The sequence below is a fragment of the Amblyomma mixtum genome, chromosome 8 (genome assembly GCF_055824585.1).
Source record: "Amblyomma mixtum isolate Tamu chromosome 8, ASM5582458v1, whole genome shotgun sequence".
In the NCBI taxonomy this organism is placed as follows: Eukaryota; Metazoa; Arthropoda; class Arachnida; order Ixodida; family Ixodidae; genus Amblyomma; species Amblyomma mixtum.
In genome coordinates this window covers 15,489,732-15,516,568 of record NC_143019.1, presented here as the reverse complement: position 1 = coordinate 15,516,568, position 26,837 = coordinate 15,489,732, and the positions used below count along the sequence as shown (strand labels likewise).

The window sequence follows — 26,837 nt, the reverse complement described above, 5'->3', positions numbered from 1 at the left end:
AGAATAAGTTGCAAGAGGTGTAAAAAGTTATTAGTGCCTTTGCAAGGCTCGGGTCAGGTGTTTCGTTTAATTCAGTAGATTTTTAAGAAGAATGCTTTTGATAGATAGAGCACCGATTTTGGGGTTGGGTTACCCGGGGAGGCGGATACCTAATTCGAGCACATCTGTGCGCGTGCATTTTTGCATGCGCAACTTGTTTGTCTCTGAACAAGCGTGACGGAGAGGACGTATGAAAGAGACAACCGGTTTGGAAGATGGTTCAGGAAAGATAACGTGACTACAGCAAGCCGGCAAAGTGGTTGCTAATAAACGCCGAGCTACAACTCTGCCCTGCGCAAAGACCGCTGTGTTGTACGTGCGGCCGTCTTCACCGCATGGCCGCGTGTTCGGGACGAAGCACGCTTTCAAGGGGCTGCGGATGGTGCCGTGTAGGGCAAACGGAGGGCGAGGTTATGATGATAGGAAAGGCGCGGTAACTGACTCTATTTGGACGGCCACCTGATAAGCGCCGCGAGGGAAGCCATGAATGGAGGGGCCGGGGGAGAGGTGATAGCGGGAAAGAAATGTAGGCATCTGGTTTTTTTTTTGATAGCGGAATTCTTTGTGTACGGCCGTCTTGTAAGAAATAAACGACGTATTCCTGAAATTTAGCGAGCCAAGGTAGCTGCCGCTGTTTGTGTAAAGGCGGCGTTTTATTTTCAACAAATGAGCGGCGTCTGTAACTGGGATCCTTTAGCGAGTCCGGTAATACTGTCGGCCCTTGAAATGGCGATTACTTTGCAACTATTTGCAATTTGCAGCTATGCCGCAAATTGCCTTTGAGTGGTGGAAACGTAGTAGCAATCATGACAAAAAAAATATATATATATTTTTTTTAACGGGACTACAGGTTCAGCTTCTACGAGGCCTTTGTTAAGCGCATGACGTTCGCTTCTACCGCACTTCGCTCTGCGCGTTCGCCAGACGCTACGGCGGGTTTTAAAAAGGTTATAAAGTTGTTTTAACCAGTAGACCTACTTGTAAATCAGCGACACTGTGTAGCAAACGTGGGAAAATAAGAAGGCGCTGCCAAACGGCGGGATCAACGAACAAGCAGGTATGGCGTGCCGGCGGAAAAAAGAATGAAAGTTGACTCGCACGTAGTGAGCGCTGGAGCTCGGCCGATATTTGCAATGCAAATCCGTAAACGATCCCGTGGTAACCTATCCGCGTCAAAACAGTAAAAAAAAAGCACGGTTTGCCGCGCGCTCCGAGCGGAGTTTCTCGCGAACGCACTTAACGCACGCCTCAGTGAACCCCGCAGTGCTGTTGGCGCACGTAGACCCTTTGACGCTTGGCCAACTCCGGACGCTGTCTGAAAATCGTCGCTCGAATGGGGCGACGGCTGAGTGGTGACGTGTGTGTGTATATACACGATTCTTTTTTTTTCTTGGGCTGCCCACCGTCTAGCGAGTGTATATATACCCCGTGTGTCACCAATAGCGAGCAGCGTTGCGGAAGTCGCATTTGCTCCGTCTCACAGTTTCTTGACACTGACGTCGAAGCTGCACAGCTCGCGACAGCAAACAATGTATAGAGGTCTAGTTATCAAAGCTGTTTTCGTGCTAGAAGGCCGAGTTAGCTGTTGCGTTATTACTTTCGCCATCTTAACGCCCGGCTGTCGCGATATCCGACGTGACAGGCGCGAGCTATAGTCACTGGCTGTTCTTGAATGTCTTGCTAGTGTAGTTCTTGATTTGGTGACACCAGCTGCGTAGCTTCCACTTCAGTGACAATGAGGCTGGTGCCATCATTTTGGGAGGCCTAGTTTTAGAGAACGAACGGCGAGCCGTTGATTCGCTTGCCAGAATATCTCATGATTAACTGTGGGGCCTCGGTTGACGCCCTTCCATTGACTGCCGTGACTAGATCGTTACCGCGGCCAATCATCATTTGTTTTTAATCGTCCATGCCTGCAGCTGTGGGAGCCGGCCGGGTTCATGATGAGTCGGCACGCCAGCTCCTACGCGCTCTTTCACAGTTTGTTAGCGCTGAATTGTGAAAGTTTTGGCCCCAGCACTTCGCGGGCTGAGCTGCCAAAGCGTATCGCGCACGTTCAACAGAGATACTTGCCTAAAGCGTGGCATCAGGAATCCTGACAGCTCGCGGCGTACGGTGGCCAAAGCGTCGGTTATTCGCTGAACGCCCCAGAGCGCTAACAGCTTCGAAAGATGTATGAAGCCGTGCCCAATCCCGTCTTTTTCGTTTTTGGGTCCTCTTTGTTTTCACTTTAACATGCCAATCGACATTAAAACTCCCATGGATGTTCTGAGGATGTTCAGGACGTCTGCAGGACGTCCAAAAGAGTTCCAGTGCTGTAAAAAAGTTACAGACCGTTGTGAAACATATATATGTTTCACAGTGGTGTTCACCAAATACAACCCAGCAGCTATGGTATCGTTCCCCTTTGGGAATACGGCTCCTGCTTCGCAAGCCTGCTCCAGCGGTCGCTTCAAAATCACTGAAAGTGAATCGTGCATGCGCCGTCGACAGCACTGCACGCTTTTAGCGAGGCGGTGCCCGGCTTGTATACGCACGTGCAGACAGAGGTGCACGAGCCCAGCATCGTGGGAGCGCGAAATGCCCAGCGTGGGAGGGGCTAGACGCGCACCGAAGAAGCCCGACTCATTTCCGATGCAACGTAGCTCCTCGCTTCTTAAAAACGAAAATAAAGAATGAAAGAAGGAAATGAAATCGAGTGAGCTACTTTGCGATCCGTACGTTGCGAAGAGCGCGGCGTCTAATTTCGCTTTGCCTTTCGCGGTCGTTGCAGCGTGACGCCCGCTGGGGCGAAGGTCGCGCGGGTATGCGTGCCACTGATGCGAAGGGCGAACGTGTATAGAGAGAGACACGTCAGTCATGTTCGGCAGCCGTGACGATTCCACCTTTCCGCGATTTTTTTTTTTAAGGTGGAGCGCGTACTGTAGGGCAACGCCTTCCGTCGAAATTCCGCGGTCCGCCCTGCTTTGGAAACCGGGCAGAGAGAGAGATTACGCCGAAGTTAGTTTCTCAAGACGCGCGTTTTACGTAAGCGCGGTGAGGTACGAGCATGGTGGGTACGAGCCCTCGCTGAGCACGAATTCCCTTGTGTCGAGATGCCGGTGCGCGTTGAAAAGCACCCCGGGTGGTCGATGTTAATTCGGACCCCTTCACTAAAACTGCTTCTCGTGTGTTGCTATTGGAGCTCAGAGAGACCTGTCAGTCACCCACGTATGGCCCCAACGAAACAAAATACAACAGCTTCCAGACCTTTTGCTTTTCCATTGCAATAGAGGGCCCAGAGCCTACAGTCCTGGGTCGCACGATGGAACGGACGTTCTCTCCGGCTTGGAGGTTGTCCCGTGCTTTAGGAGCTGTGACGTCAATTTTCGTGCTGAGGCGTACGGACCATATACGATTAATGCATCTAGTTCTACAGGATGTGCCATTGAATCAAATACCGTGTAAACTTCGCAAGACTTACCTACGCAAGTTCGGTTAGCATTGAGCTCGTTTGGTTTTGGTTTTATGGGTATTTAACGTCCAAAAGTGACTAAGGCTATTAGGGACGCCGTAGTGTGGGGCTCCGGAAATTTGGACCACCTGGGGTTCTTTAACGCGCACTGACATCGCATAGTACACGGGCCTCAAGAATTTCGCCTCCATAGAAACTCAACCGCCGTGGCCGGGATCGAACCCGCGTCTTTCGGTTCAGCAGCCGAGCGCCGTAACCATTGAGCGCGTTTAGACACGTGTGTGTTGCGAGTGTCGGCAGTGTCGGTCTAACCTTGCACCGCTCTCTCTCTCTCCCCCTCCCGTGCAGCTGGTGCGCGAGCGTGTGCGCAGCTGGGAGTCCCACCACGGCGTCGTGTGGAACAGCCACCCGGGCGCGCTGCTGACGCTGCGCCGGTTCGCGGACACCCTGCGGCCGCTGCCCTTCCACCGACACCGTAGGTGGGAACGAGAGGGACAGGACGAGCCTCTTCCTGCCGCCGGGAAGGCTGGGCTCGCGCAGCATCAGCAGCAGAAGGAGGAGGAGGAGGAAGGGCGGTACACGGCGGTCGTCTACTCCTCCATGCCCAGCGCGCAGCCGCTGCAGAGGCTGCTCAAGAGCCTCCTCCGCTCCACCTGCCTCGCCAAGGTCGGTGGCCTACAGCGTTGCGGTTGTTTGCCTCTGAGTGAGTGGGTGGGTGGGTGAGTGAGTGAGTGGGTGGGTGGGTGAGTCGGTGGGTGGGTGGGTGAGTAGGTGTGTGAGTGGGTGTGTGAGTGGGTGAAAAACTTTATTGTCCCAAAGGCATTCTCTCGGCGAATGTGGCGCTCCCAGTCCAGGGCCCCAGTGGTCTTTGCCGTCTTGCGAGCTCTGTCGATCAGCTTGAGCCATTTTCAGGCTTCCAGCAGGACAGCGCAGCCTCCCACGGCTCCTGATAGTTATCCTGATAGTTAGCCGTCTTAGCTATATTCTAATGCACTACACCGCTGACAATGCTATGCCGCAAAAAACATTCTTCTAACTCAAAAAGCCGATTTTTAAAAATTATGTGAAGTCTTATGTGAAACACCCTGTATGTGCATGCGAATGGCGCCGAGTGACCGCAGCTCGGACGAAGCGGAAAGGATGAGACAGGAGCCGGCTCGGCATTTTGTCAAGCAACGAAAAAGCAACACGTGGATGAAGTGACGGTTGAATAGATAGATGACAGAAAGGCACGCGTCAGAGCATGCGCGAGAACATAAGTTGCGCGAACGGAACGTACATGGCCAAAGGGATCGGCAGAGAAAGCGTCTAACCTTTGGCAACGGCAGACGTCTGGTCGTCCTGCGTGATCGTCGAGAGCTTGGTCTATTTTCTGTACATTTATATTTCTCTTTCTGTTTTATTCAATTGCCCAAGCGACTGGTCGTGGTTTCGATCCTTCTGGGCAGATCGAGAGGCTTAAAAAACTAATATTCCTACCTAGGGACATAAGTTGAGCCCTGAACGCGACTTTCGGCACGGCCTGACACGGCTTTGTGGTAATCGCCGTCTTCCCCTGCAGCTTGTCTTGCTGCGCTGCGTAGGAGTCGATCTTTTATGACATCGAGTGTAGTCTTTGGCTCTCACCTGAAACGCGGCCTGCCTTTTGCTATATGCGTATACCTGCTTTCAAAAGTTTAAAGCAACGTATGACTTGAAAAAAAAAAAAAATCATCGCTGTCTTTGCTTGCAGCCTGGAACCTGATGCGTAAGCTTCTAAGTGCTCATGTGCGAAAACTTTTGGGCCTGATGGCAGACATCGTATTGAGAGCAGCGTTCGCAGTCTGCCGGATGACTTCGAGTAGACGCGCGCTAACCCAGACTGATACCGCTTCCAGTGATGGTCGACCTCTTCCGCGGGCATTCTCGCGGCGTACGCCTTTTAGAGCGTGCCGTTTGCCTTTTAGACCGCTGACTTTTGTTCGAGCAGACGGCTGCGAGTACCGCGTCGCAAAATCACCACAGCGGTGCCGGGGACACTGAAGTCTTTCGCGCGTTTCCAATACAAGACAAATGAAATGGTCCCGGGGATCGCTGTATCTCGCGGAAATGTTTTCGCCCGACGAACACCTCGCCACGCCACCTTTATTTCCTTTCTCCTCGCCTCTTGAAGAAGACGAAAAGGCGGCGCGGCCGAGATAAGATTCCCCATCGCGGCTCATCAGCGTTACAGTGTCGCAGAGACCCGTCGAGGCGGTGCGAAAAAGAAAAAGAAAAGGGAGGCCGTCCATCCCGAATCGCAATTCGGCACATGTCCAGCGCGCATACCTCGGAGGGTCCGGTGGGAGCGGGCTTTTATTTCTTTTCCGGCTAGGGAAAAGAAAAGTCCTTGCCGATTGCTTTCGTCGTCAGATGGCCGGTATACTCCCCGGGTGCACAGTCTCCCGGCTCGGGTTTGCTGAAAAGAAAAAAAAAAAGAATGCGGCCACACATAATGTTGGGGCTTCGGCGTCGCCTCCTTATGGTGCAGATGCCGGCGGTCACTCGAGACGGGACCCCCGAGAATCGGGAGGCTATCGCCCTGCGTCCTTTTCCTTTTTGTGCCGAGGCCTGGCCGAAAAACTGTGCAGTTATGTGGGAAGGTCGCAGTTGAATCGGAGGAGCTCCGTACAGGCGTGTCGTGCGCATTTAAATGTAGGCGATTGTCCCTGCGTGCGTGTAGGCGTAGAGTGGCATAGGTTGCAGCCCTACGCGTTCACGCCTACGTCGGCTGCTCCCCTGAGTAGCCGTAGGACGAATAGGTTTTCAGGTGTGTTGGGCCATCAGAGTCGACGTATTATTTCTGCGTATTCTCGTATTTGGTTCTCCTACGCTGTAGTTTTTAACGCAAACGTCATCTGGAAAGAAAGTGTCGCTGGTAATAAAATCCGCCCATTGGCTTGAGGGGAGTGACGTCAGTATAGCGTATAATTCCCTTTGGTTGCAGCCGCCGTGGTGGCTCAGTGGTTATAGCGCTCGGCTGCTGACCCGAAGGACGCGGGTTCGATCCCGGCTGCGGCGGTCGGATTTCGATGGAGGCGAAATTCTAAAGGCCTGTGTACTGCGCGATGTCAGTGCACGTTAAGGAACCCCATGTGGTCGAAATTTTCCGGAGCCCTTCATTACGGCGTCCCTCATAGCCCGAGTCGCTTTGGGACGTTAAAACCCTGTAAACCGCCGCGGTGGCTCAGTGGTTATGGTGCTCGGCTGCTGACCCGAAAGACGAGGGTTCGATCCCTGCCGCGGCGGTTGAATTTCTTTGGAGGAGAAATTCTAGAGGCCCGTGTACTGTGCGATGTCAGTGCACGTTAAAGAACCCCAGGTGGTCGAAATTTCCGGAGCCCTCCACTACGGCGTCTCTCATAGCCTTAGTCGCTTTGGGACGTTAAACACCATAAACCAAACCAAACTAAACCAAACCTGTAAACTAAACCAGAACCAAATCTTGGTTGGGGGGGAGTGGCGGCACTAGACCGTAAAATTCCCTTCGGTTGGAGGAAAGTGACTTCACCAGGACGGATAATTCACATTGGTCGGAGGGAAGGGAAATCACCGTAACGGGAATGACGTCACTTCCGCTAAAGTCTTCGACAGAGCTAATGCTGTTAAAGATGTCCCTGTGATTTTTTTTCCAGTCCTGCCCAGCGCTCTGCATATACTCCACTCTCACAAAGAAATATAAAAACCCAGGCAGATCTCAAGTGCGCGATAGAAAGAGATACCGAAGTTGCAGCAGGGCGTATGTTGCGCGAAACAAAAAAAAAAAAAATTGGCAGTGGCCTCTGAGTCACCTCTGAGTCACCCGCGTAGCGGAGCGGAGTCGGCGGTGAGCAGCGCCGCAGCTGTGCGCTGTGTGACGTCACTCCTCCTGGAGAAAGCGGAGGAATCGGCGGCGGCTCCGCGCTGCTCTGACGTCACTCGCGCATGCGCAGTTGGGGCTCTCCGGAGCTCCGCGAAATCGCTCACACCTAGCGTAGTTGCTTCCGCAACAAAACAAAAAACTAACACTCCTTGATTACAGTGCGTGGCGCCGTCTGCGTGCGGTGTTGGAAAGCAGCAGATGACGCTCGCTCGCATGCGATACGTCGCGGGGTAAGGCGACTCGTTGGTTTATCACCCCAGCTCTCCTCTGATTGGCCAATGCTGGCCATAGTTTCCACAGTGGCCGAGCTGCACCATTTTCAAATAAAAGCGACGGAGTACTACAGAAGAGTGAAAATCTGGACAAGCTGGTCAGCATTCAGATAGTTCTAGTGCTGCAGCGCCGTTGCCTAGCTACCCGAAGTTTTGCCGCTTGGTACTTTCTGAACTGTGGCGGCAATCCAGGTTTCATTAGGATCTTCCAGAGCGGCAGGTTCGGATTCGGCGGATTCGGAAGAAGGATTCGAACAGCACCTTCGTGAATCATGCAGACGTGCCGACCATAAGTCTAATTTCTTCTCGAATTTTGTGAGCCCGACCCTACCTGCTAAATAAGGCCAGTGTCCAGGAATCAAGTTACGGCAATGCTTCCAAGCGCTGAAAAATTCAAAATTGGTTTTTGAGGGAAGGAAATTAGGGCGCCATTTTCCTTTTCTCAAAAACTAATTTTCACTTTTTCAGTGCTAGAGCTCTCTCTCTCCTCTCTCCATCTTCAGTGTAGCGATGGAACAGTTCGAAACCGGAACACAAACAATACAAAAAAATCCTCGAAGTCTGGCCGAAAACATTTAAAAGTAGCGCTTATTGCTCAACAAACTTGACACTACAACGTGTCGCTTACAGTAGAATTTTAGCGGAGCCGAAGGGTCGAACGGTCAATACGGTAACGCGTTGCCGTTGCTACCGCGTTGCTGCCGTCGCCGTGATTGCCTAGCCACATCTGCCGTGTGGCGGCAGTTATTGGAATTCACGTAGTTACCGTGCGACTGACTGTGCTAAAACTAGGGTGTAAAGCTGCAAAGCAACCGACGCAAGCGCCATTTGGAACGGAAGAACACTGCGCGTTAATCGAGCGAGCGTAGTGCTAGGTTAGGTCAGGTTAAGTTAGATTAGGTTAGGTTAGGTTGGGTTGGGTTTTGCCTTAAAGATCACTTTTGCCCGCCCATCATTTGTGCCTATTTTTTTTCTCTCTCTGTAATTGGTTTTTCTTAAATTTTCTCTTGGGCGTTGGCCCCTTTTCTTTTATTTTTAATTGGTTCGCCTGCGATAACCTCTGGTTGGGTATGGGCTTCCTCTCCAATTTTTGTTTATTTTATTTCATTTCTTGAGAGTTTACAATAAAAGGGTTGGGTCCTATAGCGTAGGCATATACCGAACGAGTCGGGTGCCGGCGCGAATGCGTAGTGACCTTTTGAGGGCGAGCACCTGTCATTGCGCATGCCCAGCAGGTACCCGCTTGGCCCGGTATTCGTCTACGCTAGCGCGCCCCCGCTTTGTCAAAACCGCTGCGATTAAAACCCTCTAGCCTGTTTCACATGGAAGCGAATATGCTAGCGAAATCTGTCGCCGCGACGGAAAAACCTGTTTTGAGTCGTCGCTGCGACGAGCGGCTAGGTTTCAACAAGTTGGAAATTTTCGCAGCGACGCGCCGCTCAATCGCTCAGTCGCTTGCATGTGAACCGCAACGTTACAACTGTCTTAAGCCTAACGGTACCGCGCTAGGTTACTGCTCTCGGAGCTGAGTGCGCATGCGCCCCATGGTAGCGGTACGCCAGAAACGTACGCTACCGCCTCCTATTGGCCGGTGCCGGCTGTAGCACTGACAGCGCTGCACAGCACTGGGACAGAGTGAGATGTCGCGCCGAGTGCCTGTCTTCGGCGCCCCGCGGCGCCCGTCTTTTTTCCCGAGCCCGACGGCGCGCCTCGGAAATCGTTTCCTCGTCTGTCTTAATTTCCGGTATCTGCTCTCTCTCCCCCCCTCTCTCTTTCCCCCTCGGCGAGAAGACGACGACGACGAGTGCGCGAAGCTGTCGGGTTGCCAGCGCTCTCTTTGTGCGGGAGAGTGTATCGCGCGGTGCAGGCCTCTTCGGGTCACACTCGCGACCGAGACTCGCGCCGCTCCGCTCCCTCCCTCGATGTTTGCCGAGTGGCTCCTGTCTTCCTTTCTTTTCTTTTCTTCTTAGCACGCGTATATCTTTTTCCTCGCTTATGCGCTGCTCCCAGCACCGGCGAATGCTACCGTGGGAGTAAGTGCCTGCCAAAGCCCTCCAGTGATTCCATATTGGGGGTTTGTATTTTTCCCCGTCTTTGGGTGCCGCCTTCGTGATGTGCGGCAAAAAGGTACTCGACCCCCCCCCCCTCCCCCCCCCCCCCCCCCCGCGACCGATTTCAATTTATTTTTTTACGTCGTTGGTACTTTTTTTTCACCTTGAGTCGTTGTCACCAGTACTCAGTTCGTTTCTGCATTCGTTTCTGAAAAGTTGTTTATCGCGTTTTTTGGTTTTGTTTGTTTTTCTTTCTGTTTATGGGCTCCGTAGAAGCCGCACAAATCCTCCGGGAATCCCCACATAGCATATGGATTTGTCGTAAAGGGATTAATGGACGGACGAAAAGTCTCGACGAAGCGGAGATATGGCGCAGACATATATAGTACGTGTACACGCTCGGATTCTGGCTGTCGTGAAAGAATGAACAGGTCTCTATGACAAGGAGCTTTCTGCCGCATGTTCGCACTCAGTGGCCGCGACCGTAATTTTGCGAAGGGCGGACACCTAGTGTTGCGCTCGCGTTGGTATTAGGTTTTGAGGCGAAAGCCTTTAATGCCTCATCGTTGTCGGCAGAAGGCTGTCAGCAGAGGTGTCACGCTTTTCGGTTGGTCGAAATGGTTATGGCGTCAGAGTGCGCGGATTCGAAGTAATGAGGCCACCCACGGATGCCTGACGCCCCCTTTTGGAGCAGACGACAACTAATAAAAAATAGTTGTCGTCCTCTCCGACAGAGGGCGTAAGGCATCTGTGGGTGACCAAATTACATACCTCATTACTGCAAACAGAGCCATGGATACAGCCGAACTCCTCGAAGCAGAGAGAGATAGAGTCGTGCTAACGAAGTAGTCAAAGTCGGCAGTCAAAGTGTGTAGTTGTAATGTGTAGTCAAATAAAGCACTAGTACAGCACAGTCTCGCAGTCAATGCCAAACAGTGCGCCAGGAAAGGCTTTTGCCTTGCAGCATTTTAGAGAGTCAAAGTGCCCCCTGAATTTTTTGTTTGTTTGTTTGTTTGAGGGCAATACTCTGTGCACCAGACAACCTATGTGCTTTGAAAGCATCCTGTTGAGTAACGTGTGCGCTGTGATAGAAAGTAAGAGCGCTCGCATATCACGTGATCTCTGGACGCGTAACGTGCTAGTGCAGGTTGACGCAGAGAGGCTTGTGTCCGGGACGAGGAGAGGAGGCGTGAAGGCGAATGCCGAACAAATGGAAGACATCTCCGAAGGCGGAAGGCCAAAGACAGCTGAGGGCGAATTCTGCAGTGTGTCAGATTCAGAAGGGAGTGCTACAGCAGGGCGCAAATATAACTGTAGCACCCTTTCACATTTGATTGATTGATTGATTGATTACCGAATGAATGAATGAATGAATGAATGAATGAATGAATGAATGAATGAATGAATGAATGAATGAATGAATGAATGGAGCAGTTTATGTAGAAAGGGAGGCTCCAGACGTTTGTTGTGGTTGGGGGTTGTTGAAGAAGGGAAAAGTGGGGACCTGTTAGATGCATGGAGGAGGCGGGGGTGGGGGTAGACATCTTGGGTGGTCAAGCCATGCTCTGCATTGCTTTGTATAGATCTTCTGGATAGCTGGGAACAATGTGGGGAAAGATTTGCGGCCCCCTCTCCCATGACTGTTAGGGGGGCCAAAGCCGGGGGGGGGGGGGGGGGGGGACGGAATTGACCCCTTGGCACCCCCTCCTCTCTGCTCATGTCTGTGGTGCTGATACAACTCACTGTGATAGAAATCATTCGCTTGTTGTCTTTACATATAAAAGCAAAGCTAGACTTTTTTTTTATATATGCGCTGAGGAAATGGGTGGATGCTTTCATCTTTGCACTACAGTACAGTTACTTTTGAGCTTTCTGTATGTAGATGCTGTGCTCGCACATAGAAGCATTACATTGAGGATCTTATCATAGAAACCTTATACGCTCTTACGCTGTGCCCGCCATGTCCTTGCAGGTGCTGATCGTGTGGGGAGGCGAATCACCGGCCCCTGTGGTGGCCAAGCTCCTTCAGGGCACAGGATTGTCCCCGGCCAGTGGTAGGGCTCCAGTGTACGTGGTAGTCCCACCTCAGAGGGGCATCAGCGCCCGCTTCGCACCTCACCCTCTGATCACCACCGACGCAGTGCTCGCCCTCGATGAGGACGTGGCACTCACTGCGGAAGAGGTGAGAAACTTCTCTAGGTATCCAATCCTATGAGGCTATTGAGCAAGAAATGCTGTTATCTTGCATTGCCGGCAAGTTAAGGTGAACACCATCCAAACCTGAAGCCGAACATAAGGGCAAACTTCTCCAAAATATTTCGACGCTCTTCATTTGAATGGGATTCAAAATAAAAAAAATCTTCAGTCCCGGGAGTGGCATTAGAACCGTGGCCGTGCGAACAGACCAGCATCGTTTCCCCACTGCTTTTGGCTTGGCCGTCACCAGCGCCCCTTGCATTGTGCTTTCGATGAAGATTGGTTTTGAGATTAGGAAATGGCGGAGTAACCGTCTCACATCTGGTGGACACCTCAACCGTGCCATAGGGAAAGAAGGAGGGTGGGAGTGAAAGAGAGAAAGAGGTGCTGTAGTGGAGGGCTCCAGAATAATTTTGACCATCTGGGGATCTTGGTTAGGCCTGTAATAAATGAAAGTCAAAATGCAACTGAGAATGGCTTCGTGAGTGACTCCTGTTGGGTTGCAAACATGTGCAGATGGACTTTGGGTTCCGGGTGTGGCAGTCGTTTCCGGAGCGCATTGTGGGCTACCCGGCGCGCTCGCACTACTGGGACGACGCGAAGGCTGCCTGGGGCTACAGTTCCAAGTGGACCAACGAGTACTCCATGGTGCTCACGGGCGCTGCCTTCTACCACAGGTGCTGTGCTTGTGATACTCGTTTTGTGAAATGTAGGTCATTACTCTCGAGCAGTATGAAACGAACTTGTTTGTTATCACGGGCCATAGACAAACCTTTGCAGCTTATATCTGCGCAGTAGGGCATGAGGGTACAGCTAGATGCAGTATGAGGGAGAACATGGGAGCACATGGCCGCCCCACTTTGTGAACCGCTGTTGCCGAGGTGCAGCGGGAGTTGGCGGCAAAGGTAAGCATGGCCGGCTGCTCTTTCCGCACATGCCCCTGGTGCCGCCCATTCTCTTCGGCTGTAGGCGGCAGCGCTTTGCGAAGCGCAGAGGCCACGCGCTCCCGTGTTCCCTCTCATATTGCTTCTAACTGTACCTTGCACTCTTCATCCATGGTGTGCTCAGAAGAAGCATTTGAAAGGTTCTGGAAATGCATTTTAGTTTTCAACTTACACATATTTGTATGCAAATTTGGTGTGCTTACGCTCAGAATACGTCGGAAACCTTTTCAAATGCTAGTAGAACTTCGTAGTAAAGCAAAGAGGGATAGCATGGGCTACAATGAATGATGGTCTTTCCTCTAAGATATTTACTTGAAAAAAAAAGAAAAAATGAAGTATTTTCACAAGGGTATGACTGCACTGTCAGAGCGGGATTTTCGTTTCTGTAGACTGATCCAAAGTAGCTTGGTCTTGCAGGTAATTGATGCTTTCCAATGAATGCGATGAAGAGCATAAAGACTGGGGAAGAGATGGAGTCTACACAGGTGCTTATTCGTGATGGCTTATGAAACAGAAGGTCAAGGTCGGGAATAATAAACTTTTGACGGAATGAGTGAAGTTGTCTTAGTCTTCTAACTTGTAAACAGCTACAAGTCGTGGTCTGTGTCATGTCCGTCCCTTCTGCTATGACTGTGTTACATTCTTCTGCACATTTCTTAACATGCATGTGCCTCATGCTCCATGCTGTTTCGATGCAGGTACTACCACGAGATGTACACATCGTGGCTTCCAGAGAGTCTGCGGCAGACAGTGGACGCCGCCCACAACTGCGAGGACATCCTCATGAACTTTCTCGTGAGTGAGGTGACCCGGCTGCCCCCCATCAAGGTGACCCAGCGCAAGCAGTACCGGGACACCGGTCAGGGCTACCCGTCGCCCTGGAACGACCCGGACCACTTTGTGCAGCGCCAGGCCTGCATCAATGCCTTCGCCACCTACTGGGGACACATGCCTCTGGTGCGCTCCTCGCTCAGGCTGGACCCCGTGCTGTTTCGCGACCCCGTGTCAAACCTGCGCAAGCGGTACCGCCGCATTGACCGCGTTGTCGGCTCCGGCCGAAGCTGAGAACGAAGCCGTCCCCTCTTAGCACCAAGGATGTGTGTATGTGTGCGCGCCCGGTTTCACAGCTGCACACGCGCGTGTTGGACTTGTCATGTCAGTGGCGCAAGTGGGAAGAGTGGCAGGCATTGTCATCTTGCTCCTTTCTTTCTCTGCATCCTCCTCCCCCTCTCTCTCTCCCCCTCCCCCACTTTTCTTTTCTGTTTTTGGCTGTGTCATCAAAGTCACCGAGTTTGTACTTTCATCACCATTGGTCGTAGGAACAGTGGGTGCTTCTAGTCCACGTCAGCCTTCCATCGCTGAGCAGCTGTGTTTGCTGCTTTTCTGTTCTTTTTTTTTTCGTGTTTTGTAGCAAGTGTTGCTAGGCTGTAGTAAACTGTAGCCGAGGTTTTTGCAACGACGCCATCGGTTCCTTTCATACCTAGGAGTTGCGCCGATTGAGACCCGCCCCTGACGAGCATTCCCCCTGCTGGCGGCAAACATTCCCTCTGCTGGCACAGGGGCTTGGGGGATAGGTTTCATGAACAGAATTGAGAAGTGTGCTAATTTTTACATCTTTTGAAAACAAAGAACCGAGGTGTTGGACTTTTTTTCGCTGATGCTTGACACTTCTGTGGCATTCCGCTGAGCAGGATTCATTTTGTTGGGTCGTGCATTTGTGGCATGAAAGCGAGAAAGTGTTGGCTTAGAGAAGCCAGTCTTATATTTGGCACTACGTGTTCTCTGTTGCATTTAATTTGTGTTCTTCATGATGGTCTGCTGTTTGTGCCAGTGAGCTGATCCTTTCGGAGTTGATTTAGTTTGGTGTTAATGTTACGGATAAGCTGTAGTTGGCATTTGGATCCTTTTGGATTCACATTTTCCCTGTCAGGGAGTTGCCATACTCATCTTTTGCTGGCATTGCTGAGATTTTTCTCGTCTAAGAATACAGCCACTCATTTGCTCAGAACTCAAGACTGCGCTGACGTTGTCTCTGTGAAGGTAGCGGCCATAATTCGACCTGTGTCATAGCATGACGTACACTCCAAACAGAATTGGAATGGTTTGGAGTGTCGCATCAACCTCCTATAAGTTTTCCTTCATCATCATTCGTGCTCCTATCGTTACTTAATTTCCTTCTTCAGGCAAGACCCTTCTTTCTATAGCAGCCATACTCAAGAAGTATGCTTGTGAAATGCCCCTGCTGTTTGCTCGATACTGTAACTTGTTTTTGCCAATGCACATGTAAGCATGGTTTCCCTCCTATGTTTAAGTGCTACCTATTGGCTTTTGTGCTGCTTTGATTAGTGCGGAATGAAAGCCTAGCTGATTCTGCTGCAGGCACAGAAGTGGCCATCATACGTGATCTCCATATTGCTCATGCTTAGGATGCTCTTAGGGGACACCCCTCTTAACTGCCAAGAACAACGAAAATTGAGGGAATTTTAACATTGGCCTCGAAGAAGCCATTGCATGGAGCAGCTGTCGATAAGGCTGTTTTAAATTGGGTGTTTTTTCTCAGAAATATATCATTCTAGCAACCACTCTTGCTGATGTGGCTTATTTTGATTTAATGTGGTAATCAAGGAGTTTTCAGTGTCAAGAATTGCGATGTTCTCTTTCTATTAAAACAACAATGCTGGTTGCTCCATTCCCAAAGCAGAAATTTGTATGAGAGTTCTTGTTCCAAGTTTCGTTGGTACAAGGTAAAAAGTGAGCCGTGGCTAATTTTTTTGTTTGTCACCGACACAGAAACCTTGATGTTATTCACAGCAAACGTTGAGTAATTGATATCCTACGTACGATGCTAGTTCACTAGCATCACTTGACGCACTCTGTACTTGAAACACTTATTTTGAAAGATGAAACTTAGAAAAAAACAAATTGTTGCAGTGGATCTTTAACGCTTTTGCTTCTGTTCTTGCAATAAGCAAACTGCATGCTATGCAGGGCACTTACACTGCTTCCCTCGCAATGTATGAGGTGCCGTTTGTAGCTTGAAAATCTGTCAGCGTCTGAAATGCTTTTACTGGGGGCACTTTTGTGCTGTTAGCTTTAGCTGGTGCGCTTCTGGGTGCAAGCCCAGGTACTGTAGGCCATTGCTTGCATAGTCATAGTTGATCGTTTTGTGCCAACCTGAGCTTAGCATTTGCTCTGCTTGTTTGTTGTCATATGTATTGCTTATTGAGTATGCCTTTAGGAAAGAAATGTTACTTGCTGCTCTTGTTTTTGTTTTTGTATTCTTGTTCTGCTACTTCTTGGGTGGATTACAGTTTGAAGGTGCCAGGTGGTTATATCAGGAGGTGAAGTTGATGTCATTCTACTTTTTTCCCTGCCTCTGGGTAAAGAATGAATTGCATTGTTGTAACAGCGCCACAACCATTCTGTTTAGATGTGATTGTGTGCTGCTACCGAGTCATCTACTTAACATACACAGTAGTAAGGCTCTCATCTTAAGCGAGGTTAGATAGAGTATGACTTTGTAGCACAGGCTTAGACGAGTAATGCTTTAATCACTTTATTAAAAGCTTGGTGGTGGAGATACAAAATGACACTTGGACCGCATCTGATAGCAATACACACCCGGTCTTTCGTGCCATCAACGCTAGAATTTGAAAAAGCTGTGGTTCAAGTGTTGCTCATGGTGCTTCATGTACCATGTTCGGAGAACTTGAACGGCTCCGGGTGGCATTAAAGAAAATGAAAAGATTACATGGAATAGGCTAAATAAAAAAGAGTAAAAAGTATTTGCCTGGCTCACGTACGGATAACTGACTATAACCTGTACAATCTACAAATGCAGTTCTCACTGTTGTACACCTGTAACAACTTGAAGCCGAAAACGAGTGGTTTTTTCGTTAGACCAGTGAAATTTTTTATGAATGTAACTGGTAGAGCTGGCACGAAAAGTTGTGTTTCGTGTTTTTTGGACACAAAAAAACAGTTCTAGATCTCTGCCATTTTCATCCTCCAGGACGACTGTCATTTCCAATGCGAGCATCCTCTCTCGAAATGGTGCCTTAAACACCCCAGGCAACCTTTTATCGCTTCTCATCTAATGTCTGGGCATATAACACGCGTCTTTTTTTTCCCCGGTCCCAAGCAATCAGCTAACAACAGTACTGGGTACAATTTACATTGTTAATTTGCAGTACAACTTCACCAAAATACCTGTCCTTGCAATGCAGAACTACAGCACAGTAGGGTCATAAGTCATTTTAAACTTAGCTGCGCATGTGAACAAGAATAGTCTTGCTTTGAGATAGGCAGAGTGGTTAATTCATTATAGCAGCCAGTCTTTGCGCTCGATCTTTTCCCCAACAGTGTTTGTCACAATCAGTAGGTTGGGCTGTTGGATACGAGTGTGCTGCCATCATATCATAGAAGCGTGAAAGTCATAGTAAGGAATGCAATAACCTGGTTATGTAGAAACAATTGCAGTTACATTGAGAAACGTTTACGTAACACCCATGCAGAGCCAAACTAAGCTTCCTATTGAGCTTTGTTTTGTTCCAAGTAGACAGCAATGAATTTTGTTTGCTCTGTGAAAATGTTTCACTGCTGTATTGGATTGGAAGACTAGTTGAAAGGCAGAGTGAAAGTGTGCTGTGCATAAGCAACTTAATATGTGCTCTAAGAGGGTACAAAAAGATTCCCATTACACGAGTCTGTACTCATTACAATTTGTATGTTTCATTCAATGACAAACAAATTAGATTTTGTTGTTCACCAGTGGTGTGTCATGTTTTTCCTTGTGATCATTTAAAAGGAGCCCTACAAAGAGTACGTCATCCAAGGGACAAAAAGGCCGCATATGTTCTGGCCTCTTAGTTTTCAGCTGCCTTCTCCCAAGCTCCTGAAAAAGGGAGAGTACTCCCGTCCATGCCAGGCCAATGTCACGACAATCTGTTTTGTCTCCCCACAAGATTGAAATGCTCTCGAACCTTGTTCAGCTCGCAGCATTTTCTGGTCAGACTCATTACAGACGTCTTTCTGCTCTGATTTAATGCTGCTTTTCTACTGTCCTGCAAAGCATACTCTGATCGCCGCGCTTATACGTTTGTACGCTGCTTAAGTGCCAGTGGTTCCTTAATGGTGACTGGGTCCGACGGACTGGAGACATTACCACTGTTCGCACCAGGCTCCTCTGACCTGGCACAAGTGCAGTGATTAGCACGCGGCGTTGCTGTTTTATACGCTACTTGTCTCTATCTTCCATCTGAGAAGGAAAGCTTTACCATTTTTGGCGGCTTTGATGAAGCTTTCTCAAGTTCTTACTGTCCCACTTCGTTTTCACTCCACGATTACTGTTCTAAGAAGTGAAGTTTTCCTTCGACAGGGTTTGGTAAAGCAGGTGAACACGAGTTTAAAAGTGCAGTGTTTTAGATGGGTCATGTCTGCCTGTGAAAAATGTGGTTGGAGTGCTAGTTTGCGTATACTTCCGTTTTTCTTATTTCCTTTCCTTACTCCTTGCCGCCAGAGCGCATGCTTCTTTCCTTTTGACTGACTCCCTGTGACCGCTGTTTGTGTTTCCATTAGCCTCTACCGTTTTAGAGACAATCTAAAGAAACACGTTGGGCTTTCAGCACCCCTTGCCCCACACTGTGTGGGAGGGGTGCCACTGCAAATATTTACAAGTGCAGGTACCGAGTAGCCACTAGCCGCGATGCACAACACTACAGTAGTCCTTGTGGAATCTATTCCATCACTCTCTCACTCTCTTTCTCTCTCCTCTACTCACTTTTCTCTCGGAGGTGTCCATTGGGAGTTCTGGGGGAAGACGTAATAACTGCTACGCTTGGCTTTGAGCAATAAGACCATTTCATGAAGTGTAATTCGTGCGTGACCGGTACGGCTCTTGCCATGAGGTATGGGGAAACACAGTGCACGCTACATTTTTATGCATTTTAAAAATTCACTCTTAACTAATGGCAGTGGTTTCTTTTGTCTTCACTTTTTACGAAGCTTTTTGAGTTTCCCTGTTGCTGTTTTTTAAACCTACACAAAATGTTTGCCTCGTATTAAAACCGACAACTTCGCAAATGCTGAAAGTTGTTTTATGTTTGTTGCTTCTCTGTTATTTTGTGATGAACAAATCTACAGATGTGTCTCTTTCTGTTTTGTTTTTGTCAAAGAGTTTTCAGGAGCGTTCAGGGCGTGGCTGAAAGTATCAAATTTACTGCTCGAGTAGAATATGTGACTGCTGCGATGTTTTCACGAGGAAAGAGTGCTTGATATAGGACTTATGTACACTATTGTGAAATAATTTATCCAGAGTTTGTAGAATGTGTGTGAAGCATACGTAGCAGCACCATTTGCACGTGCATGAACAAATGCCGTGATGCTGCTGTAAACATATATCTTTTTGTTTCTTTTTTTTACAAATAAAATGTATTGCAGCAGCAGTTGTCTCCTTTGTGCTGTCAGTTAGTGGCATTTGAAAGCAACTCACCTGTGCCTTTATATTTCTTCCAAGAATACATTGCATGTTGCTAGAGTCTTCTGAAGTATCTCATTTCTTAAAGGGGCTATGCAATAAATTAATTGAGATTACATGAAGCAGACGAGAGAAAGGCATTCCATCACTCATCACCCCAGCTCAAGAATTTTTGAGCTAGCGTCAATAGCAACTAAGATATAGACTATTAAAAATTACGCTCCTCCTCTCCCCTCTCTACTCGTACACGCGGGGCACCAGAAAAAATAAAGAAAACAGTTCTGGGACTGGGCCCCGCCCATGAATACGTCATTCGCTGCCGTTCGGTTTGCGACTTCCGGTTGTCCCACCCATCACCCCAGCAGCAGCGTCTCCGGTCTGTCTTCGCCTTCCTGGATTGCGGAACTCCAGACAGAAAAAGGTGGCAGAGGTAAATTGAAACCATATGCGCGAAGGCAATGCCTAGCTGGCTCGCGCTTGCCGGAGGGGGTCGCGCGGCGGCACGAGCAGACGATTTTCACGGCTACCGGAAGTGTGCCCGTGACGTTGTGGCTGCCGTGGCTCTAGCGAATGACAGCGTGTGGTGGCCTGCCGACGTCACGGGTCTAGTGACGTCTATTTTCCCGATTTTAGTTTCAAGATTGGTCACTACGAGCACTCCAATCGGCCCGCGAATTTTAAAAAACACGGTTTTTAAAAATTCATAATAAATTGCCGGCTAAGTTACGAAGACTCATACTTGGTGTGAATGCTTCTTAGCATCATTTCTAGGCATTGAAAACATTTACAAGCGACTTTTAATTTTTTGCATAGTCCCTTTAATGTTCTGAAAGTGGCAAGAAGGTATATTGAAACAGATAATTGCTCCAAACTAGGAATTGCAGTTTTATTGACTGCATATTGCAAACCAGACTTCTCACATTTACGTACTTGTTAGGCTAGTTGTTAGTACATACTCGGGTAGCAGATTCTAGTGTGAATAGGTGTGTACTTAGAAATATAACAAGGACGAGTCAAGCTTTCTCTTAGCTTGTGACCTCGTTAGTGCCGGAATCAACACGTCTTCAGAAGTATGCCTGGTTTAAGAGAAAAATATTCCGCATAGGTCGTGCTCTGAACAGGGTTGGAACAGATGCGCCAATTGCACAATTTCTGTACAAATGCAACGTTTTGAGCCATGTAGCATCGTAGGCAAGGCGAGCCTGGAATGATTTTTTGCTCCTTAGTTCTTGGGTAAAGTCCGATTCTTCTACCCGGGGCGTATTTCTTAAAAATCGGGTTAAACTTAATTTCTTCCCAAAAATGAGCTTTCTAGATGATTGGCTTTCCAGTTCATGAAGCTGAAGACGCCATCCAAGGAACTCGCGCATTTAAAAGGGTTACTGCAGGTGATGTTTTCGCACTGTGCAGATAAAGGCAAACTGGTCTTGCTCAGGCGCCGGACTGCACCGTAGGAGACCGGTAAAGTACGCGAAGAAGTGTTCGTAATAAATAAGTAAAAAAAAATCTTAACTGCTAAACAATTTTTTAGTGCAACCGCGATTTCCATGTTGTTTCCGAAAGATTGAGCTAAAAGATAGGTGTGCCGCAAAAAAAAAAAAAACGCCCCGAAAAAACCCTAACTATACAAAAAAATTTTCTGCATAACCTGATTTTTACCCGAATTTGAGCTCTAAAAAATATCTCCCGATTTTTACTCCCAGAATCCCGGTAAAAATAAAACCCGGAAACGAAGGGCCCTAATCTTACACCCGCCGTGCTCACACATTTGTTTTCGTACGAGTGTGAATACTCGGAATTTTGAGTAGCTTGCGAATAGTGCTTGCTGTTCGATTCGACCGGCAATGCAGTCTAAATTACTCGCAGTACTCGACGCTTACGAATATTCGGGACTTACAGAATTGTTTCTCTGAACTCCCGGCCAGCCATCGGGGATTCCAGACGGCGTTCAGTAATAGTATAGCTGAAACATCTCTCACTTTTCACATCAGTTCACTTGCTCTTCTCTCGTAAAAGCTACCGCCAGCACGCGCAGAAAAATAGGAAGCCTTGCATGAAAGCAATGCTTTGACGGCAGTCGAGAGTCTGTGTTTCTGGTGCAGCCATTACGCTCTTGCAGGTCAGGAAACAAAGCAAAGCACCGCGCTGCACTTCACAACTTAAAGCCACAACGCAGCCGACTAGTGGCAGCGGACGCGCCGGCAACGAAGGTGAATGAGTGTCAGCGCCGCAACCATTTTCGATCACTGCAGCATGAGAGAGCTAGGCGCCGCGTGTGGAAACGTTTTTGGAAGATAGCGGAACGGGCTCAGTTGCGGCACGTATGCGCGCTCCTGCTTTGGCTCCTGCAGTCGGCTCGCACTTCCTGCTTTCATCCTACACGATTTTGGTATATTAAGACCAAGCTAATCTGTATTTTAAGGGGCAAGGGACAAGAAACGAGTGGATGAAAAAAACTAAAGCTTCGAAGTCGGCCCCGAGCAATCCGCCTTTTCACATGATGTGGCGCCCTCTGGGTAGTGGTGAAAATTCGTCTGCTACTGGTTGAAAACAAACGCAGGTACGAGACGCAGGCGTGATCTTGTTCCACGAGGAGCAAGTTGCACCTGCGAAGTGGCGTACGTGTGCTTGACAGCTGCCGCCATCTCTCGCATGCACCTGTCACTAGCATGAACTGCGCATGCGCTGTAGGAGCTGGCGGTTTTCAACCAGTGGAGCTGGAGGGGAAGAGGCGCGCATGAGCAGGGCGGCCTTGCGACAAAGGCCGATTGCATCTTGTGCAGCGTGAGTCACGTGCTGCATCTTGCGGCATAGTTTCGTTTTCGCACCTTCGGTTTGCGACGGCATTTTGGCCAATCGCGCGGCTATCGGTGCGCCGAGACTGGTACTGCAGGAGTAAGCGATTTAGGTTCCGTTGAGAATGGGGCGTCTCTGGGACGTGACATACCAAAACTGGCGCTCGGCCTTCGGGCGTCGATCGCGATGGAGCGTGGAAGAAATGGCCCCGCTTAGGTTGTAACCCCAAGGTCCCGCACATTTTTTGTTGTGTTGTCTTGTAGCGTTTTTCCGCGCCGCTCTGATAGGATATTTTGACGCCGCTCCATCAGTGCGGAAATACCTGGCATCTTACAATGCTGCACGATTCAGTACTTGTTAGAGCAGCTCAGAATACCATGAGCTTTGTCATATAAGCAATAATTTAAAGTGGCATGCGATCTTTTTTTACTGGACACAGTAACGTTATTTTACGCATTCTTTTCAAGTTTTTGCGCTGTAAACTAAAGTTTGTTACTACCCGTACCATTATTCTGATGGCATGCATTTGCTTCGAATTTACGCGCACCAGATTATTATATATCTAAATCTCACCGCGAAAACGTTTTGAGTTAAGTGGAGATATACACTGCGCTGAGTAGTTTACTGTGCGACACGATAAAATTTCAACCACTCCAGTATTTAGAAAAATGTGATTTTATTTTAGCATTTACTGTGTTCGTGCTATCAATTTACTCCCAAATTTTGATATTATTGCTCCGAAATGGCTATATTTATGCTCCATAGCTACTCCAAAACGCATATTTTTTTACTCCAAGAAGGGCTCCGATTCTATTTTGGCCCTCTTACCCTTGTGCTCTGCGCACACACAAAAGAATAGGATGACAGTTCGCACCAAGATATAACTCCAAAACGCATATTTTTTTTACTCCATGAAGTGCTCCAGATTCTATTTTGGCCCTCCTACCCCTGTGCTCTGCACACACACAAAATAATAGGATGACAGTGCGCGCCACTATATAAGTTCTAAAGAGTTTTTCCTCCTTCTCCTCCTCCTCCTCCTTGCTAAGTGAGCCACAAGAAAAACCGTTTTCGCATCTCAGTGTCTCGTTTACAAAACAAGATAAAAATACATTATATCTAATATGGGCTGTGGGGACGCGCCTGTGGTTTGCTTCCCTTCAGTGCACCGTCAACTCGTCCCCGGTGGTTCGCTTCCCCGCAGTGCACCCTCCTCGCAACGACAGGAGCGCCACGGATGGCGTGTTTGCTGGTTTGCTGCGCGCGCGCGGGGGAGGGACGGTCCTCTTCGGCTGGGAAGCGCGCTGACGTTCACGCGCACCGCTCCGCTCTTCGTCGGCGGGTGCCTCGTGGTCGGAACATGCTCCCGCCACCCCGTCCCGTCCGGCCTCGGAGTTTCCCCTTGCCCTAGCGTGGACGAACATTCGCTCGTAGCCGTGCTGGTGAGTCGGACGTCCTCGATTCTTCAGTGTATTTTGTTGCTAGCTGGCGTTATTGTTGTTGTAGCAATAAATGCCTTGTTTGTGCCAGCCAGTGTGTCGTTCCTTTGTTTCCTCAGAGCAAGGCCCGCCGCGGTCGGCGTGCGCTCGGTAGCGTACGCGACCACGGGGTGGGGTCCGGCGGTTTTGAACCGTGTCGGCCGCGGTTAAACGGGGAAAACGTACTTCTTTCCCCAATTAAAACCCCACAGGGCATGCTAATACACATTTCGCCATGCCTACTGGAAATCTGCAAAACGCCCTCTAAACAGAAGAACGAACTGTAGAATCTCCATTGAGCGGCCGTGCAATGCCCATTGCACGGCCGCTCAATGGAGATTTTACAAATTTTTTATGGGGCTTCCTCGTGAGGGTATGTCCAAAAGGTCACCTTTTTTATAATGTTATAATAAACTCCATGCCAGGTATAGAAACAAATGCCCATCTGGTAAAGATATTTCAGCCGTCTGTACCACATATTCTGTCAGCTAGAACTAGATTAATTTTTTCCGTCCATGAGCGCGAACTCTTGCAAAATCTTTTAACAAGTTGAGTTTTTTAATTGTAATTCTACCGGCATTACCATCCGAAAGCGACGGATCGGCTCTAGTTACCACCTGCGAATGGGTGCAAAATAAGGGTCGGGAAAGGGCGAAAAGCAGCAGCTTCGGAGGATTGTGAGGTGTTAGGAATTGAAGAATGGTGGTGGTGCGGAGGTTTTGACGAAATTCAAGGGCCAGTAATTGACTCACCGAGGATGATCGAACAAGTTGAAGCGCGACGTGAAGGGAAGGGCGAGAATACGAAGAAGGGGAAAGGAGGAGCGGCGTTGACCGATCATGAGGCGACCACGTGACAGCCATAAAGAAGTGCGAGGGGCGGGAGAGCAAAGTGAAAGATCTCGCAGTGTGAGAGGACAACCAGACGGAGGGAAGGAGCAGCTTTTGCCAACCACCTGGAGGAGACTTCCGCCTGTAATTCTCTCCCATCTGTTACCATATCAGTTTTCTCCCGAATGCACACTGTGCGTTGAGAGAGCTACCCTCTGCCATATATACTCTGGGGATGCAAGGTGGACCCCCCACCTCCAGAATTATGGGAAATCTTGCTTCGAGACGACTGGAAGACCTAGCTGCGCATCTCGGACCCGAACATACAAGACCAGATCCTCAAGCGCGCCTATGAGGTTGCCAGTAGGCTTGACCTTTTAACCATCTAGTACGGCAGGTAACCTGCATAACTATCCGGCTAAGTAAATGATTCTTCTCTCTCTCTCTCTTTCTCTCGCGTAGACAACATGAGCAGTAGTAGCAAGACTCCAGCAGAAACGGAGTCGTATCGCGGGTGAGGGAGGAGTCTGCGATGCTTACACGCGCAATCAAAGCTTCAAGCGACAGTTTGGTAGGTCCGCAGGGATGATCCTTTTCAAGAAGGGCGAAACGAATTTGTCGCTCATAGATTTTGCTGCAGGTGAGATAAGAAAAAACGAAAGCTCGATGCCCCATTTATGACCAGCGAACGTACTGAACAACCCAGCAACAACGACGAATTCATTCCAAAGTGAGGGGTCAGTTTGGGCTAGTTGGTAACACATGTCAAACAAAAATAGCGCAGGAACAGAACAGGGACAAGCAAGGACACACAACGAGCGCTCGTGTGTGTCCTTGCTTGTCCCTGTTCTGTTCCTGCGCTATTTTTGTTTGGTCCTGCTTCGAAGCACACCGCCATGTTAAAAAGGCTATCTTAGCGTACGCAAGAGTCACGCACGCTAAACTCGTACGTAACGCGAGAGTACGTTTGACGCATGCGCACTTTAAAGCGCACTATCCGATATATGCCTATTTTATACGGTGTTGCGGCTCAGGTAGTATGGACGGGTCGGAGAGGGGATGAGGGAGGTCGGAGACGAGGTTACGGGAAAGACAAGAAGAAGAACTTTATACAGGTAAATTTCCATTATATGCAAACAGCAACTGAGAGAACGTCTCAGTAAGAGAGTCTCGATAACAAGGAGCTTGATGACGAGAAGCCGTCCTCGCTGCTTTCCCTGGGCTCCCTAGATGTGGGCCGGGCTTGTCGAGGAAGGAGTGTCCTGAAAAGTCCACTGTGGCACCCATCACACACCCTTTCATTAGGGAACACGCCCCCGACACGTGTGGGGAGAGAGAGAAGGATGCACCTGCGTCGCGCAGACGCTGGAATGTCCACGAGCAGGGTTCCCGCGCTTTTCTTGTGGTCGCACGTGCAGGGTCCAGGCTACGTGCAAGTCCGCGCGGTGTAGGAGAAATGCTCGCTGTAAACTTCTTCCTGGAAGACGGATGCTGCTGTCAAACTTGATGACTGGACTCGGCTGGCTCCCAGGCCCCTTGGAATGTCAAGTACTGCCGACCGTGGCAGCTCACTTCTTTCTGTAGATGAGGGTGCACTGCAGAGCTGCGCTGGCTAGTTGCGGGGTGGATTACTGACGCCGCTTCCGTGGCTAATTCAGGCATTGACCCCGTGTGCCTTTCGGGACGCGTCGGCATTCCGCTGCAACCGCGCCGATTTTTCCTCACGACGAAGGTGAAACGTAACAACGGACACAGACACTGCAGCGTCAGACCGTTGCATCTGCATTCACGCAGATTCGATAATACGGCAAGGAACTACTTTTTGCCTCTAGCTTTTTTTTTTCTTTTCCTTGTTTTGTCTTCGTACGGCTCTGGGGCACTGGCGAAGCCTTAACGGGAAGTGCAGAAACGGTCATGCTAGCGGATGAAACTATCTTTCAAATCATGTGGTGACATCATTACTTTCTTTTGTTTGTTTTCCCCGAAAAAATCCTGGTTCACAAAAACGTTGAAGGCAGAAAGCGTTCCGGCATGTGTGACAAAGGCCTGCCCTCCGCAACATTTCTGCCAAATAAGACTATCCACGTCCAAACGCGGAGGTCAAACGATATAGTGTGCTTGCCGAACTATGGCAAACACACTGAAGGAACTAGGCGTTATTTTCGTCCCGAGAGCTAATTATTAACACAATGAACTTTCTGTGGCCTGCAATAGAAGCTGTAGTTGAATGCAAGCAGTGAGCTTGCTAAATTGTTTTGTTGACTTGCGGAAGTAGTGCTTGCGGAAGTTTGTTGGCTTGCGGCTTGCGGAAGTAGTGCTTCGACGAAGTACCGTCTCCGCCAAGCGGAATCTGATCATCTTTACGACATGGAAAGGCGTCAGATTAAATACAGAGCTTTCGCTCGTCTTACTAGGTTCAGCC

The 26,837-nt window shown here is 49.2% G+C and overlaps 1 protein-coding gene across 1 annotated transcript in view; it reads left to right on the top strand.

The window, feature by feature from the left end:
* ttv (exostosin glycosyltransferase 1 ttv) overlaps positions 1–19,279 on the top strand; it is a 164,024-nt gene extending 144,745 nt beyond the window's left edge. Inside the window, exons 4-7 of the mRNA XM_089556601.1 lie at positions 3,842–4,159; positions 11,669–11,878; positions 12,409–12,569; positions 13,535–19,279. Of these exons, the coding sequence (XP_089412727.1) occupies positions 3,842–4,159; positions 11,669–11,878; positions 12,409–12,569; positions 13,535–13,901 (1,056 nt within the window). The 3' untranslated portion in view covers positions 13,902–19,279. The remainder of the gene's footprint in view (positions 1–3,841; positions 4,160–11,668; positions 11,879–12,408; positions 12,570–13,534) is intronic.
* The last annotated feature ends 7,558 nt before the right edge of the window (positions 19,280–26,837 follow it).